At 42.7% G+C, this 16,287-nt stretch overlaps 2 protein-coding genes across 4 annotated transcripts in view; one reads left to right on the top strand and one right to left on the bottom strand.

Annotated features, from left to right (window-relative positions):
• The window catches only part of RAC1 (Rac family small GTPase 1), a 15,505-nt gene extending 13,781 nt beyond the window's left edge, over positions 1–1,724 (top strand). Inside the window, exon 6 of the mRNA XM_082311641.1 lies at positions 103–1,724. Coding sequence (XP_082167767.1) covers positions 103–233 — 131 coding nt within the window. The 3' untranslated portion in view covers positions 234–1,724. The remainder of the gene's footprint in view (positions 1–102) is intronic.
• On the bottom strand, positions 961–16,287 carry DAGLB (diacylglycerol lipase beta). 3 transcript variants are annotated; one of them, XR_014228148.1, is made up of 16 exons: positions 16,111–16,287; positions 15,319–15,470; positions 13,010–13,184; positions 12,094–12,355; positions 10,864–10,989; positions 9,760–9,887; positions 8,639–8,765; positions 8,191–8,274; positions 7,666–7,743; positions 7,187–7,267; positions 6,964–7,091; positions 6,405–6,473; positions 6,234–6,306; positions 4,942–5,195; positions 2,212–2,291; positions 961–1,035 (listed from the first exon to the last, which is right to left on the bottom strand). XR_014228148.1 is itself a non-coding variant. In XM_082311640.1 (15 exons), exons 1-15 carry the CDS (start codon positions 16,203–16,205, stop codon positions 3,275–3,277), a joined length of 2,025 nt encoding a protein of 674 aa, XP_082167766.1. In that variant the 5' UTR covers positions 16,206–16,287; the 3' UTR covers positions 2,329–3,274. The 3 variants fall into 3 exon arrangements, 1 of the variants encoding a protein (XP_082167766.1); XM_082311640.1 differs by lacking the exons at positions 961–1,035; positions 2,212–2,291 and adding an exon at positions 2,329–3,467; XR_014228149.1 differs by lacking the exons at positions 961–1,035; positions 2,212–2,291 and adding an exon at positions 3,379–3,467 and having other exon boundaries at positions 4,377–5,195.

The raw sequence follows: 16,287 nt of genomic DNA, 5'->3' as shown, positions 1-16,287 counted from the left end.
TTAATTAAAGTGCATGCTTGGCTTTTGCTGTGGGGTTGGCTAGAAGCAGTGCTGCTGTAATTGTGGAAGACTGCTTTGTAATTGCCTTTTTGCTTTCCGCAGGTGCAGTGAAATACCTAGAATGCTCAGCACTTACGCAGCGAGGCCTCAAGACAGTGTTTGATGAAGCTATCCGAGCGGTTCTGTGCCCCCCTCCTGTAAAGAAGAGGAAGAGAAAATGTCTGCTGCTGTAAACGTTACCCTCCCCCACCCCACTCCAAACCCTGTGCTTTGCTCGGAACAATGGAGCATTCACACTCAATGCCAAGTTTTTCTGTTATAAATTAGTTCTCTTCCATAAATTCTTGAACCAATCAACAATTTCATGGTTTCATTTGTTTAAAGTATGAAAGTTACCTTGCATTCTTCTAAAAGCAAACTCCTGAAAAGATAAACCTATGTAAAGCCTTATTTTTAAAATCCTATTCTTGCTCAATTAAGTGTTGCCAAACTATCTGCTGAACTAAGTTGCGTTGTTGTGCTACGAACACTAAGCACTAAACTGTTTTTTAAAGATTCTTCTTGAAGATTACTCTAATTTCTGTTAGGAAATGCAAAAACACTTTCTAGTTTTTCACAGTAAGTAACAGTACCGTATAATTAGCAAAACACTGCACTCTAATGTGGTTTATTATTAAATGTTTTCTCAACCCCCAGTCATTGCATAGCGTTGTATAGCGAACCGAAATCTTGGACAATGACTGACACCCTTGAGTCACAGTGTAAAATGCTTTATCGTTGGTAAGGGCTTGGTTGCAATCTAGTTCTTGCTGCTGTGATTTAAAAAATAAATAAATACCTATTCTTACTGAAGTGTATCTAGTCCTTTTGACAGCATTGTATTGTGATGGAGAAAAGAGTATTGGGTCGGATCAAAGGATAGTGCCAGACAGTATTTCGACGCTGTACAGATGACTTACACTACACTGCCAGGGTAGCTGAAACTGAATTGACTTGTAGTGCAGGCTGAAATCGGCGACCGTTTTCCCAGAGGTGCTGTAGTGGAAGAGAGGTTGGTGTTCATAGGTAAATTCCTTTGAATTTCAAGTAGGGCATTCATTTAGGTACAATTCTGAACCAGTCATTCCCACAGCTGTTGTGTAGTAAATGCTTTTCTTGTAGAATCTCTTCTTACTGAGCAATATAACTTGTATCTTAAAACCTTTCTGATGATAGAAATTTGCTTTCTTTTTAGCGTAGAATGTTCAAGCATATCCTCCTTATCTTTCTGTTATTTCTGACCCAGTAAGTTATGCTTTCTGAGGAGCTTTTAGTCTACTAACTAGGTGTAAAAATCATGTGAAGCAGCTTTACACATTTTAGTAATTTTTGTATTTTAAACCTCTATAAACTATGAACCTTCTCAAATATCACTCTTTGCCAGATACCCTCACCACTGTACCATTACTAATGCAGACAAGTGTTCTTTATGTCACTACATGTACGTGTGCAGCGTAGAGTGAGTAACGGTAACTTGGGTCTGTGAGGTTCTGTAAATTAGTGCTAATGTTCTGTACACCCTAAACTGGCAGGAATACAATGTTGAACTACACCCTTTCAACCACTAAAGCAAAATTTAAAAATAAAAGTTGCAAAATTGTGAAGTTTTTACATTGATCTTTTGCTAATGCAATTAGCAGTATGTTTTGCATGTATGACTTGACTTAATAAATCCTTGAATCACATGTGTGGTAATGTTTGAGTTTCTGAGCAAGCGTTCTGATTCCTGTGGCGCTGTAAGCGTTCTTTGTCCGGTGCCAGCAGCAGGGCGGTGTACGTCCTTGGCTCCTCAGGGGCCTGCGCACTAACCGCAGGCTCCTTCAGTGATGTTGAGAACCAGAGTTAAACATGGGGCTTGGCAGCATTCCTTCAGGCGCCTTGCATTATTCTTTGAGTTGTTACAAGCTCCCGCTGCTGCTTATGCAGTGTTTTAACGCTGCTGACAACCAGGGGGAAAAAATACCCGTTTCCTCTGTAGTGTGCAAACAAAAGTGCTTTGCTGCTAAAGCTGTTACGTACTTTAACGGTTTCTAAAATGGTGGCTCTGGTGCAGAAGAGCTTGTGCTTAAATGCCTGATTTTAGCCTTTTAGAGGCAGCGCTGTGCTCTGTGCATTGGCTGCCTGCCTCGGGGCAGCCCGCTGCCCTCCGGGGGCAGGGGGGAGGCCGGGTACCTGAAGGCAGCGCGTTCGGGGCCTGGCATCGCACTGTTTCAACAGCTCTCAACTAGGACCTCTCGTCACGCCCAGCGCACCTGAACAGAGCAAGACAGGTTTTGAGAGTGCGTTTTATTTTGTCTCCAGATTAAGTATCACAGCAGGAACAGCCACACGGTTATTCTCAACCACATCATATTACTTATCGCTATCATTTTTAACAAGAAATGCTGCTGAGCCTTTAAAAAAAAAAAAAAAAAGTTAAAATAGTTGCACACTAGAAACAAGGAACCCACTTTTTTAAAATCCATACAACTGGTTATACATTTTTGGCAGGATTAGCTCAGTGGTCACAGTAGCTAGAGCTAGTGACGAAGGGGATGCCGGGGCATGAACAGTGTTTGTTGTTTTCTTCTCATGAAGTGGTTTTAGTTTAGTTTAAAAACAATAAAAGTAGTCACGTGGAGCAACAACTACAAAAGACAGGTAGATTAAAGAATATTGCACATGGATCTCCAAGCAGCATTTAACCACAGCGCTCCCCCTGCCCCCGGGGCACTACCACACGCTGTAAGAAAAATAGTGCAATCCAGCAGAAGTGCCCGCCGCAGGCTGGGCCCCTCACCCGCCGCCGGCCCTCGCGCCCGGCGGCTCGCCTTCGCAGCCTCCTGTCCTACAGCACCCTCCGGGCTTGAAGAGAGTATGAAGCAGAACCAGATTTTTTTCTTTTTCTGCTCTAACGTGTAGGCCAAGCTGTCCGCACGCACTCGCTCTGGTCAAGTATTCAGTTGACGCCTCAGCTCTCGTGCGCCGGCGTACGCAGGCTCAGCTAGACCTTGGCACGCTGGCCCGTACTGTAAACGCCCAGCCTTCAGCGTCACTGCAGGATCGGTGCTTTAACCAGCAAAACGTTACTCGAGGTCGCTGCAGAGGCAAGGGCATTAGGACCCTTGTTTGTTTTATGCAATGTGAGAAAAGTACTGAAATCCACTTACGTATGGAAGTGGAACGATTGAGTCCTGAATACTTGAAACCTGCAGTAAAAAAAAAACCACCCCCACACCTCTTCTTTGAGCTGTGGTTATACTACATCGGTGGTACATTCTCGCCTTTGACAAGAAATACAAGAGCCATGTTCCTGAGACAAACTGGTCAGCGCTTTGAGCACAACATCTGGCATGTGGTCTGTTATCATCTTGGGGCTTATTAAAATGCTGCCGAAGATCGTTTCGTTTGACCATCGTGCTGTGTATTTAATAGCTGAAGAGCACAACCTAAAAAACAAAACAACACACCAGAAATACAGGGGCTCAGACTGCCGGCACTGGTGCTCGATGCCGAGCCGGGCACAGACACCCTGGAGCCGTGCGCAGGGAGGAACCGGACGCTTCTCGGGGCAGGAAGGGGGGCCCCCAGAGAGCTACAGCTCTGACCGCAGGACACGGCTGGACACGCTGCCGTTCAGTGGCCCGGAAGGCAGAACTACGGCAAATCAGACTGCGCCCTACCCGTGAAAGCAGCTGTCCACTAACCCTGCTCAGGGAAACACGGGGCGAGGCATTAAGCGCTGCACCTTCGCAGGGTTAACATCAAATTTAGGGAATAAGTCGCAGTGGTAGCAGTAGGAGACTACACCCTAGCATTAATGCAACACATATGATGTATTTAGGATTTTCGTTTTTTACAGAATAGTACATGGTGGGGGTTCTTGTGTGCCAGTCCAATTAAGAAAAAAACATGATTAACTGCTGTGCTGTGGAGTAAATGAAGGAAAAGAAATGAACTCAAAGTAAAGTAGAAGAGTAGCCATTGAGAAAACCCGCCAGGTCACAGGTGTTGAAGTATCTAACTTGTAAAACCAGTAATAAAATCATTAAATATTAAAGATGTGAAGCTTAAATAAAATACATCCACTGAATGGGAGGGAAAAAAGTGGCTTTCTTCTCTAGCCCTTTTCTTCCCTCTTCTGTAAGGTACAGATTTTTTTTTTCCTTCTGTGAGATGGTCTTGTGCAAGTTACAGGTGCTCTTGGTTCTGTTTCAGAATGAAACAAGGGAAGACACCAAGCACTGTCTGGCCTGTGGGCTGCTGCAGGTTTTATTTGTCTAAAAAACCAGCATCAACAAAACACAAACAAACCAACCCCAAATGCAACATTGCCCCAACAAAACCACAGTCCTCACCCTTCCGGCAGCTTCAGCTTTTGTTGTCTTTGTCTCACTTTCCTGCGTCCCCAACAAAGCCGCAAGGACAGGCAACTAGAGACTGCGTGGGCACGCTGGTTACTGCTGCAACTGGACCGCTCCCGTCGGACCGCGCCGGTATTGCGGGCAGGATCTTACCTCTTTCTCATCACCAATATTCACATCACTACTCACTAACTAGGTATTTTGTTATCACTTCACGACCAGAACACACAACTGCACAATCTGCAGTCTCGGGCAGGAACTGCAGCATGCCAAAGCTGAGCTTGACAGTGTTTAACCTCATCACCGGAGCACATGCAGTATGTGGGCAGAGTAAGGCAGGCAGGCGTAAAGAGAAAGCGTTTCCAGGGCTTTAAGTGAAACAGAAAGCAGCAGGGAGGCACAGAATAGAAACTGGAAAGCTGGCTCATGCGTAATAACCAAAGATGGGTATTGGAGATGCAGAGGAGAAGCAGAGCCGGAAATATGTACTTCGAAAGTAAGAGGCAGCTTTAAGTAGATTTTAGGAAAAGACGACAGTGGTTTTGATTATTCCACTTACCTCCTAGAGCTGGATTCTTCTACAATATGGATAATCTTTCCAGGAAGATACAGATGAGGATACTGAGGCAGTGAATTTAAGTGCGATTCATCCTCAAGGGCATTGTATGAAGGTGACCGGTGAACCATTAAACTCTCCTCAGCCAGAAGTGGCTGGGTGAGGGCATCTTGGTTCCTACCATCCAGCTCAGTTGGGAAGTTATCTGGATCCCCTCCAAATACTTCGTACCAACACCCACGCAGCAAAATCTGGTACTGAATTCAGAAAGAAAAGCGGTCAAATTGAGGTTTGGCATCTCTTCAAGTAACTTATTCTAGTTGTGTGCTTGCACGCACATCATCTGAAACTACAATTAAAAGATTAAAAATGACTGCATTCACACGCTCCCCAAACTCTGTTTGATAAATTCTCCTTACCAAGTTTTCCCTGCAGTAATATCGATTTCAGCAAAATCTAACCCAAGCCACTAATAACACTGCAGAAAACATTACAATCTTTACCAGTTGAATTATTCTGTGTGGACTCTGCTCCGCAGATTTAAGTCGTCTTGCACCTGTAACTTCTAACTGTCCATTATCTTATTCTGCGTGTGTGCGACATCACCCAGGCCCTCTACATGACTCCTGGGACTACATGGAAATCTTGTGAGTGCAGCAGATTTAACTTTAGATGTTCAGTAATGGCAGTTTTGAATCTTTAAGCCACTCCTCTATACTTCCAGTATCATCTTGCCTGACACCACACTGTTCCAGCACTTTCAAAACTGTGTTTCTCACTAACAGTAAAAAGAAGGGGTCAGCAATTACATAACAGAGAAACATTTGCTTTCCAAACGAATTCTGAAAGTAAAATTTAAATAAAACCACTGATTTGTTTACTTACTGATACTAAATGGTTATTAGAGTAAGTCATCTTACTGATTTTTCATCATTTTAGCTGGTTTGTTTGGGTTGGTTTTTCTTTTTTTTTTTTTTCTTTCCCCCTTTCTTTTCATTTTTAATAGTTTCTTTTATCAGCAAAAGTAGCAAACAGATCATTTCAGGTCTTTGATGTTGTGCACAGAGATCTTCCAGGTCTTGTTGAATCTTAATTTCCAACAGGACAGCTTTATAGGATAAGAGGCTAACACAAGTGTCGCTGAATTAAACACACACACTTTTGTTCCAGAGCACAACTGTAACGCTCATCATCATTAAAATCAAAACACACACACCAATTACCCTTCATTAAAGCTGGGGCTGAGCCCAGCTAACAATTCCGCTGACTTTCAGCCAGGAACTGCATTTAGTTACCTTGGGTCTGTTGCAGTTTGCCACAATTCTCACTATTCTCCTCTTCAAATCCTCCATGTTGGGCATACTTAACCTGTTTAAACACACATAGAAGAAAGTAAAGAAAAGCCTCCTATTCTCGGCAATCTAACATATCCCTGAAAGAACAATTTCAAAATATTTCCATCTCACCTTGCAACAAGGTCCTTTCCAACAATGACTGAAACAATGAAGTGCTTACTGTAATCTGCAAGTGATTTGCTTAAGGGAAAAAAAAAAAAAGACACCCTTTAGATAAACTAAAGAGACAGGCATACTTTAGTTTTAAGATGATCATTATCATTCAATAAAAATACAAATACGTGGCAACAGCAGCAGCACTTGCAGTCAGTTCTCCAGTAGGCTTTCAGACCTACTTGCTACGGTAATTTCAATGCTGATTGTAACGGTATGAGAAGATGTCAAACAGGCCAAGCTAGACCAGTCAGGTGAGCATTTTATTTCCAAAACATTTATTTTAAACTCTAATTACACTATCTGACAGAATTCACTAGATATATTTCATTCTGTACTATTCCCCCCAAGAACTCGACCGTGACTTGAGATGGAGCAAATCTAATTCTAGTGGAGAACGTATAAACAAACTCTTAGGACAGTCAAGCCCAGAGTTATCATCTAATGTATTTGTCAACTACCTTGAAGGTTTTTACATCTTAGACACAGAACCAACTAACAGAAGTCTCATATTTACCTTAAAAGCCCTCCCGGAGGAGAAAAGGCATAACATCTTAATGTTGGGAAAGAGTTCCTGAGCATGATTGCCAATATAGAAGCTGTTCCACCACCCAAACTGTGACCAACTACCACAAGTTTATATTCCTATAGACAGAAAGAGAAGAGTGAAACATAGACGGACACAGAAAAAGCTTTGTGTAATTTTTTTTGGCAAACCAAATTATTTGGAAAGTACTTACTGGAGCAATTGTGAAAGCCTGGTTTAAAATTCCGTCATTTATTAGCTTTCGATAGATGTAATTCGCAGCTTGAGTTATTCCCTACAAGACAGCATTTAACGTTAGAAAAGAAGGGTGTATCTAAACCAAAGTGTGATACTTGTATACTTCAAACACAATACCATCACAGAACAGCTTTCTTTTTGCAAAGCTGGTCTTCTCTTTTAACACGCTCCCGACAGAGGCCTAGTTATAACCACGTGGTCTTGTACGTAATGGTTAAAAAGTTCTTGGAATATTTAATAAGGACGTAAAGTCTGACCAGAGGATTACAAATTCTACCTCGCAGTTCCAGAGGCAGTATTTGATGCAACAACCAAGTCATTGAAACAATTTGTGCAATCCAGCCCACCAGGATACTCTTCTGTTTAACAGATCCCAGGTGTTTATAGTTTTCTTACTGCTGAGATGATTTATAAACAGCTACAGACCGCACGCACCTTATGCACAAAGCCATTCTCTAGAACATCCTCCAGTGTCAAGTCTTCACAATCTGCTGACAGATCAGTGAGAATGTCCTGTAAACAAGACAGCTTTTGTCAGACCTCTCTGCAGGGCTTCACGGCTCACGCTCTGCCCCTCAACACTGTCACAGGGACATCAACAAGCTGACTTCCAAGTGTGTAAGCAACAGAACACAACCCACCATAAACCACCACCCAAGCAAACATACAGAGCAATCTACTCCGATTTCAACAACTATTTCCAAGCTGCAAACACACACATTACAAATGCACCTCCACTCACAGCGAAAAGGCATTACCGCTGCCCGCCCTCCACGCTCCCTTCCAGTGGCACAGGGAATATTACCCACCCGAGGAGAGGAGGGCTTACAGCTTAAGCCTGGAAGACTCATACCTGTGAGTGAGTTATTTTTACATGTGCCAGCGTAACACAATTTCCTCTAAGTACTAGGAGTTCACCCATTTCTATAAAGCTAATTATTTCTATCAGGTGGATGATACCTCAAAAGACAAGGTTCCTCTCACTGCAACCACAATAGCTTCTTTTTTGTGATCCAAAGCAACAAAAAACGGAATCTCGTAGATCTGGAGGGGAAAAATGTAATCAGTAAAGACACCGACTTTTTATAAGAGCAAGCATTTGTTCTCACCTTCTGAAAGCTCTCTTACTGAGCTCTCTATTGTACTATAGAAAGAAGCTGATTTATTTTCTTATCAAGTTATTATAAGTGCCTTCTTTGCAATACTGAGACATTTATGTCAATGGTTTTGTGGCCGTTCCTTTAGATTAGGAAAAAAAAATTCAGAACTGAATGTTTCAGGGCCTGTTTTCATTTGGCTTCGCATCTTGCACGTTATAAATGCTGAAGGCAAAGTAGAAACTTCACCCCTTGCTTTCGCTGAATTAATCACTAAGTGTTTTTGCTGAATGCCTGTCCAGATCGTTTACCTTGTTATGAAAACTGATATGAATGAAGTCTCTGTACTGCAGTCCTGTTATTTTTAGGATGGATCCAAAGTGAAAGTTATGACGATCACTGCCAGTTATATCAGAATCTGTTGGTCTATTTCCGCAACTAACAAACACAGAAGAGAAAAACTTTCATGTTCAAATTTTTTAGGCTTCCTTTCAAGGAATCAAACTCAGTTACATTTGCAGAAGGATTTCTGCCAGGAATCAAATGCTTTTTTTTTTTTTTTTTAAATTTTTTTTTCCCCCAATAGTACCAGTAGTCTGATAGAAGATGTCACCTCTGCCCACAAACCTGGTTTGCTGAGCAGCATGCCATGCATTTTCAGTTCAAGGACTGGCAAATGCACCATTGCAGAGCAAACAATGCAACAAGAAAAGAATCCTTAAAACTACAGGCCAACGACAGAAAATGCAAACAAGCAAAAACGAAATTCAAAACAAATTCTGTACAGCAGGCTTATCTCATGTTTCATCCATTGTATTATGCGATTTTTTTTTTTCTGAAGTCATTTGTATTTCAGTAGGTTAAAGAATTTCACATTACTAATTAAGAAAATCATGGTTACAGTCACAAACATCAGTGGTCCCTTAACTATACAGTAATCCTGCCCAGCATTAGGCATACTTCCATACAGACTGTAAACACTTTTCTGAGTGAAGTGGGCAAAGGGAATAAAAAGGAGGCTGGAGGGACAGGTAACTTTTGCTAATTCCTTTAAGACAGGGAAAACTTGTTGATATGCTTTTATTTCTATATGTACATATGTGCCCAAAAGGTAGCTCTAGAAAGCCTCATTTTAAAACGTTTGGTTTAATTCCTATTCTTCGTCATTTTGCTAAATGAATTTTATCTCAATCACAAACTTTTCTTAAGAACCAAAAGCTATTCTGTTTCTGAGGATGGAAAGATGTTGGAATTTTGTTTCTACTTGGATGTTTGAATTTGTGAAAGGTAACTCTACCAGTCAAGCTCACGCACTCCCAAGAGTGATATAATATAATGCAACAAAAGTACTGCTACTGCAACTATTTTACTTCTGCTAACGCTAGTTAAATAAGAGGAAGCTATGTGTTTTTGAGCTCTTGACCAAACCTACCAGTCACCACCGAGCTTACAAAGTGCAGTAAACGGGTTGGTGTATATGTAGTAAGGCCAGCCATAAGCAGCTGCAGCAAAGAGCATATAGTGAGCAGCATTCTCCAGTTCGAGATCCAGATCATCTGTCTGAAAGGACACAGGGAGAGAAAAGGAAGGAGACAGAAGAAGAAGGGTGTGTTAGGCAGCCCCAGAATAAAACCTGAGCACAGACTAGTGAACATCAAGGCATGATGAAATACACACTATCCAAAAGGAAAACCTCAAGGCCTAAGAGGAACTAAAACCAGCCACTCATATTCCAGGAAAAAAATCTGTGTTTATTTATATAGCTACACAGCTCAAGAATCTTGAAAAGCTCTCATTAAATTAGTTTCTTCCAATACTTATACACTGATAAGCTCAATACTGAAAACAACATTCACTCCAAATATGTTACTTAAGGATGTCAAAGGAATGGCTAAAGACTCTGTAGCAGATCTCTCTGGTAAGGACTTTTAAAGCCTGACCCCTTCATACTGGCTGGATTCAGAAGGAATTTGATAGAAATGCATTGGTTGAAGCAGAATTATACACTTCTATGAAACACAGACCAAAAGAAGGTAAAATAATTTACAAAGGCATTTTACCATAGAAGACTAGTAAAAATCAATTAACAAACTGTAACCCATCATCTGCAAGCATTTAAAAGATGTTATTTTTGCTTTTTACCTTGTCTGGATATTTGCAGCAGACATAATTTAAACAGACCACAATACTAAAAGACTAGCTTTTCACTTCTGTGCAAATAGTACTAAATATTAATTTTCTCTCTGTTCCCTTTCTCTCCCAGCTCTTCCACGACGGTTAAATGTCCTAAATGGTTCCTTTTTGCACTTAATTCCCCATTCATATATACGTTCTACTTATGCAAAAGCCGACAAATGTTTTGACTGCAAACTCATCAAGATGTTTCCACTGCATTTATTAATAATTTAAATTGTTGTGAATTTTTATAGTAGTGTTACAAAAACAAACAACCCTTGCACAAAGAACTGCATTTCACTTTGATCTGGCACCATCTCCTAGAGCAGTTGCACCAGAGGCTGCAACAACCCTATCTTACCACAAGAGATGACGGAGAGTGACACAGGACTTCTTCTGGCTCTTTTGGGCAACTTTCCATTTTATCTTGCTCTTGATGGAGCAGAGTCAAACCAGCTGCTATGTCACTTGGCACCAGATCAGTGTCCTGGTCAAAGAAACGAAAGAGCGCTTAAAACCATCCTGTACCTCAACACGGCAAAACTATCTCATAAGAAAATGCACAGGGAATTATGCTTTTTCAGTTTATCTAAGTACATTTCGCTCGGAGGCGATGTGCGTTGGAGACAGGTCACAGCAGCACCTAACCTGCCAGCCCTTTTGTACACACTGAATGCTTTCTGCAAGAAGACCGATGACAGTTCTACACCTGAATTTCATCCCTTAACAAAACACCCGACAGAGGACCCGCTCAGCCATACAGCAAATGATGATCCAGACATTACTGATCACTGTTCCACACCGCTATGTGAAAGTCCTCTATACCGAGAACAACCAAGAAGGATTTTACACAGAAGGCTGAAGGTTTTTACTCAGCTATCTGGGACAGTCATCTCCCCGTATGACTTACACCCTTTACCCTATAAGCACTGAGTAGGCTGTAGCTATAAATCAGCATGTCCAAGTACCGCTTAATAAAGAACTACTAGTCTTGAAATCATGAACAGATTTCAAAGTCAGCATTGAACTATGACTGCCCAAGCAGCAGGGGACATAAATTTGAGCTAAATAAACACTACGCAGTCTCCGATTTGGCAGACGATCTCCATTTCCAAAAAGCATGTGCGCACTCTAGCCTGGTATGTGCTCAGAAGTGGCTCAGAATGGGAAGACTGCCCTAACACACCGTGGGGCTAATTTTTTTAGTAGTCAGAAAGTAGTCCGATTCTTTGCTACGGGTATGACTCCTTACTTGTCATCAGTAGGAAAAATGCCTCGATCTTCACAAATTGAGGAAAAGAAACTCACCCTTGTTCTCCTGACTAGACACTCACCTAAGGAGAAAGAATACTGTTTTCTCACAGCCCTTCATGCTTGTGAAGGGAGAGAAACCTTTGTTAAAGGGAGGGAAAAATCAGTGTTGTATACCTTGTATGAGAATCAACTTTAATTTTGAAACTGACATATTCAAAACCTGATTTCAAGGCACAGGGCAGCAGGGACCTCTGGCTGAGCAAAGGTACATGTCTGTTGCAATGTCTGCAAATTCAGAGTTAGTCAAAACGGAACATAAAAATCCCTTCCATCTTACTGAAAAGTAGGTGCGGAAAAGCTCTGCGATACTTGTAAAAGCCACTCGGTGGTCATCATCTTGCACAATACAACAACACAGTAATCTGATTCTTTTTTCCCAGACTCTGGTGGCAGTGTTCTTCACATTATACAGCAACTGCCCCGACTGACTGCTTTCCAGGTTCCGATTTACACTATCGGTGAGGTAAAACGTCTTTTTCCCCCCAAGTGGATCAAAGACGATTACAACTCCAATGATGGTAAAGATGATGATAACCCAGCTGCAAAACAGAAAGAAGTGGGATAAAGAGACCGTGAAACCAGATACTTCTGACAAGTATGCAAGAAAACACAACTATAGATCTTGACAGACAGAAAACAAAGTCAGATATGAAATACTGTATGAACACCATCTGTTACTGTCTTAAGAGTCCGTGTTTTGTTATCGGGCTTTCGATCCACTGTGCACAAGAACAAGGCTGTCAGCTCCTTTCACACAGGGCACCAAACTCAAAATCACAGCCCTGTGCTTTGGAAATAGCAGCCCAGGGGTGTGAAGGCTCCATTTTTCACTACCAGTTAAGTGATCTAGTTACTACCCTCTTCACATTTATCCAGTTTTCTAAGTTCCCATCTATCCCTCCTACCCTTTCTGACCTTCACCTCCTTTCCTTCACTCCAGCATGTGCTCTCTCAAGGCAAGTAGTTCGAGCTTGTTTAGGGAAGGATACCAACTCATTCTAGCCATCTAGCTTTAAAATTCTTCTCCTTTCACAATGAAAACCCTTCTATGAGAAACCACAGTAATTTATAAGAAATATCAAAGTCTCCAACTGCTGGAAAAGCCTTCAATAAACACATACAAAACCCACGTAAGCAGTATTTTCCACGTCACGTACACTATCAAGCTTAGATCTGGGGGAAGGCGCTTTTACCTTGCAATAACTGTTCCCGTGATGACATTTATCACAGTCTTCTCGCAGCGCACACTGCTGTCTGACACCCACACAGCTCCTACAACAGCCCAGATGAATTCAGGCAAATAGAGAAGTAGGCGAGTATAAAGCAGCTTGGGAAGTGATTTTCTTGGGCCTGGATTAGAAATTGTTCCTGAAAATACAGGGAGAATTTAAAACAAGAACTGTTTATGAATACATCTTAAGTACATAAAATGCTACCCGGATATATGAACTTTCTGAGCATTACAGAAAGTAAGAAACTTAATTGAAACCATAAGTATTTTCATACTAATGGAAAGCTATCACTGAAGCTGAGAGAAGAAATACAACAATGGGTTTATAGCCATGATTCTTAGAATCTACTCTACCCAAAATCGCTCTCTAGTCAGAGACAGCTCTGCAGCGAAGGTGGGGCAGTAGTCCTGTGCCCAGCATAAGCCAAAGCGGCACACTGAAGCATTGGCTCACAGTTCCTTATGACTTTTGGTGCCTGCTTTTATTATTATTCTATTTAGCTTTTAGTTCGCTGAATATTTCATTTTTAAATGCTACTTTGCTGGGCTATAATGAAGTTCCGTATACTAGGTTGCTAAATGATAAATTCATTAACGTTTTTAGGTAGGAGAACAAAAGTAGGACCATTACCAGGACAAATACTTCTTAAGACTATTTTCTGTATTGTTAGCTTACTAATAGCCTCCTCCTTTTAGCACTCTTAGGCAATAAAAAAGGGAGTAATTTTTGGCCAGCTCAGCTCTTTAAATTAGTTTGTTGATCGCAAGGTAATGAGATGGTAGAGTGTGCATGCTCCAGTGTAGGCAGGATAATTTGTAAATGCTTAAAACACTCCAGAACAAAAACAACTTTGGAAAGTATTTTCCAATTGTAAAGCCATGTTTCACATCCAGTGACAAAGCTGCTTAAAGCCCTTGATCCAGCAGGCGTTTATTCCCATTCCCAGGTTGCAGCCTGTACTGCAGCAGCATGGTTGCTTACGCAGACACGATCAGATGGAACTGCTGTTCCTGAAAACAGCTTCTCTCCTTTCCCAGCACCACCACCCCGCGCACGAGTTCTCCAGGCAGGTTCACCACTGGCATCGCTAACGCCCACGTCAGTACAGCGCAAGGGATGGTGCAAGAACCATTGCTCCCAAACCCACACATTATAATCAGTCCAAGACATCTCACCGTTAATTTTCTTGGAAAGTCAGCCTCAGGATTCTTCCATTTCTTAGTTGTAATGGCCTCGTAGCTGTACTTTTATACCGAACGAGGCTCTTTTTTCTCTCTGCTATTTACAGTTACATCTCTCACCTCCTCAACTTTGATATAACTATAAATAGCATAACTCGGCTAATCTTCCCTTCCCTCCTCTGGAAACTGTACGAAAACCAGTGGTTAGATTCAAGGCCAGGATTATCATCCACATGTCTGCTCTGTCGTAGTTTCTCTTCATGCACTCTTTATGCTTCTTTCCACTTAAATAATTTAAATACTCTTTTATTTACAGTGTGGTGAAAGAACCAATATATTATAAATTGTGGGGTCTCATCTGTTAGCCCAGAGACCACACACATATTTCAAATTAATCTTCCTAGCATTACTTTGTTAATGAGGTGCCTCACCAGGAGAAAAAGAAAAAAAAAAAAAACAACAAACCCTTTCTTAGCATTTTTTAACCCCAAACGAAGCATTTCTACAAATGATTAGAAGTTGCATTGGGGTCCTTGCTTCTCTTTAGCCATTCACTTCAAGCTGTAAGTCCCGTTTCATTTAACAGTATTTATTGTGTTAGTTTTACTACGACATTTATATGGATCACGTTCCTATGTGTTTCTTTTCCCAAGCAACCCACTGCAGCCAATGAACTTTCGCATGAATCTGCCTGTGCAAGGCAAAGATAACATGATACTTCAGATGAGAAATTGATTTTGGATAAATTCCCCTAAATTCCTGTCAGAGAGGCTGCGCGGTGTCCCATTCGAGGGCACGTATTGACAGCGCACGTAGAGGAAGTTTTCAGGATGCTCCGATGGCAATGAACAGATCAGCATTAGTTGCACTAAGTTACTGCGTCCATTTATTATTGTAGATTCCTGACTAACAGAGGTAATACTACTAAAGCAAATATATTAATGCTGACAGACAGTTTCTCAAGTTTGACTAACATTAAAGCACTTGAATTTTTTTGCATTTTTTTTTTAATGTCCGCTCCAGCTTAAAAAAAACATACATGTTACAATCCTACCAGATAAATACAAACTATTATTATTAACTATTTACCTTGCATACTGACGTATACAAGAGCAGATAACGCACATATTATAGAAGCCAGGAGAACGAGGAGGACAAGCAAGTAGCTGTGCAGCAATCCTCCCCCAGGACAGTTAAACTGCCCCTTATGAACCGCGTAAAGAGCAAGAATGCCAATCCACCTACAGGAAAATAAGATAAAAGTTATAGCTGGAAGGGGAAAAGTGCATACCTCAAAGTGATCACGTAATAAATAGTCTTCATCTTAATGAGAGCGGTCCACAAAGATTACTAGCAAGGGGGGTGTTACACAAGGAATTTGTCAGAATGAACGACTGTACGAATGCTCGGCAGTAACCACAACAAAGTCGTCTGCAGACCGAGCAACCGCCTCCCTTTACGGTGCTCCGCGTTTCCACAGACCCCAAAGCACCCAGGCTGCTCCACACAAAGGAATCACCACACCGATTCTTTAAGTCACGAAACCACGTTAATTATGGCTGCGTGCGTTCGGAGGACAGCGCAGCAGTGACGCTGGGCTGCGGGATGATGCAAGTCAAGGGGATCCATCGCAACCCCGCCGCTTTCCTCCCCGGCCGTGCAACGCCTCGGACGGCGGGGGCAACGCCACAGCTCGCGTCCGCGGGAGGCCGCCGCCGCCGGGACAGCCCGGCAGCCGCCGGCGGACCGCACGCCCCGCCCGCCGGCGGCGAGCGGCAGCCGCGCCGGGAAGCGGCCCCCGAGGCGGCCCCCGAGGCGAGGCGAGGCGGCGAGCGGCTGCCCGGCGGCCGGGCTGCCCCATCCCCCCGCGCGCCGCCTTACCACACCAGCCTGACGAAGAGCTCGAAGGCCCCCGGGAGAACGAAGTCGTCGCTGCCGATGGCCCAGCGCCGGCCGAACACCACCAGCCCCGGCATCCTGCGGGCTGCGGGCCGCGCCGCCGCCGCCGCCGCCGCGTCCCGGGCGCCCGAGCACCTGCGCCAGCCCCCGCCCGCCCGC

The sequence above is a fragment of the Platalea leucorodia genome (assembly GCF_965183815.1).
Source record: "Platalea leucorodia genome assembly, chromosome: 5".
Classification (NCBI taxonomy): Eukaryota; Metazoa; Chordata; class Aves; order Pelecaniformes; family Threskiornithidae; genus Platalea; species Platalea leucorodia.
Note: the sequence above shows the minus strand (reverse complement) of the source record. Positions and strands in the feature narration are given on the sequence as shown.

What these genes read in the sequence shown, in the direction of transcription:
- DAGLB (XM_082311640.1), bottom strand. Translation starts at nt 16,205, where the DNA reads ATGCCGGGGCTGGTGGTGTTCGGCCGGCGCTGGGCCATCGGCAGCGAC. An exon ending in ATATCAGTTTTCATAACAAG is followed by an intron (nt 8,275 to 8,638) that starts GTAAACGATCTG and finishes TTTCCCCTCCAG; the next exon opens with ATCTACGAGATTCCGTTTTT. An exon ending in CCTCCGGGAGGGCTTTTAAG is followed by an intron (nt 6,474 to 6,963) that starts GTAAATATGAGA and finishes TTTTCCCTTAAG; the next exon opens with CAAATCACTTGCAGATTACA.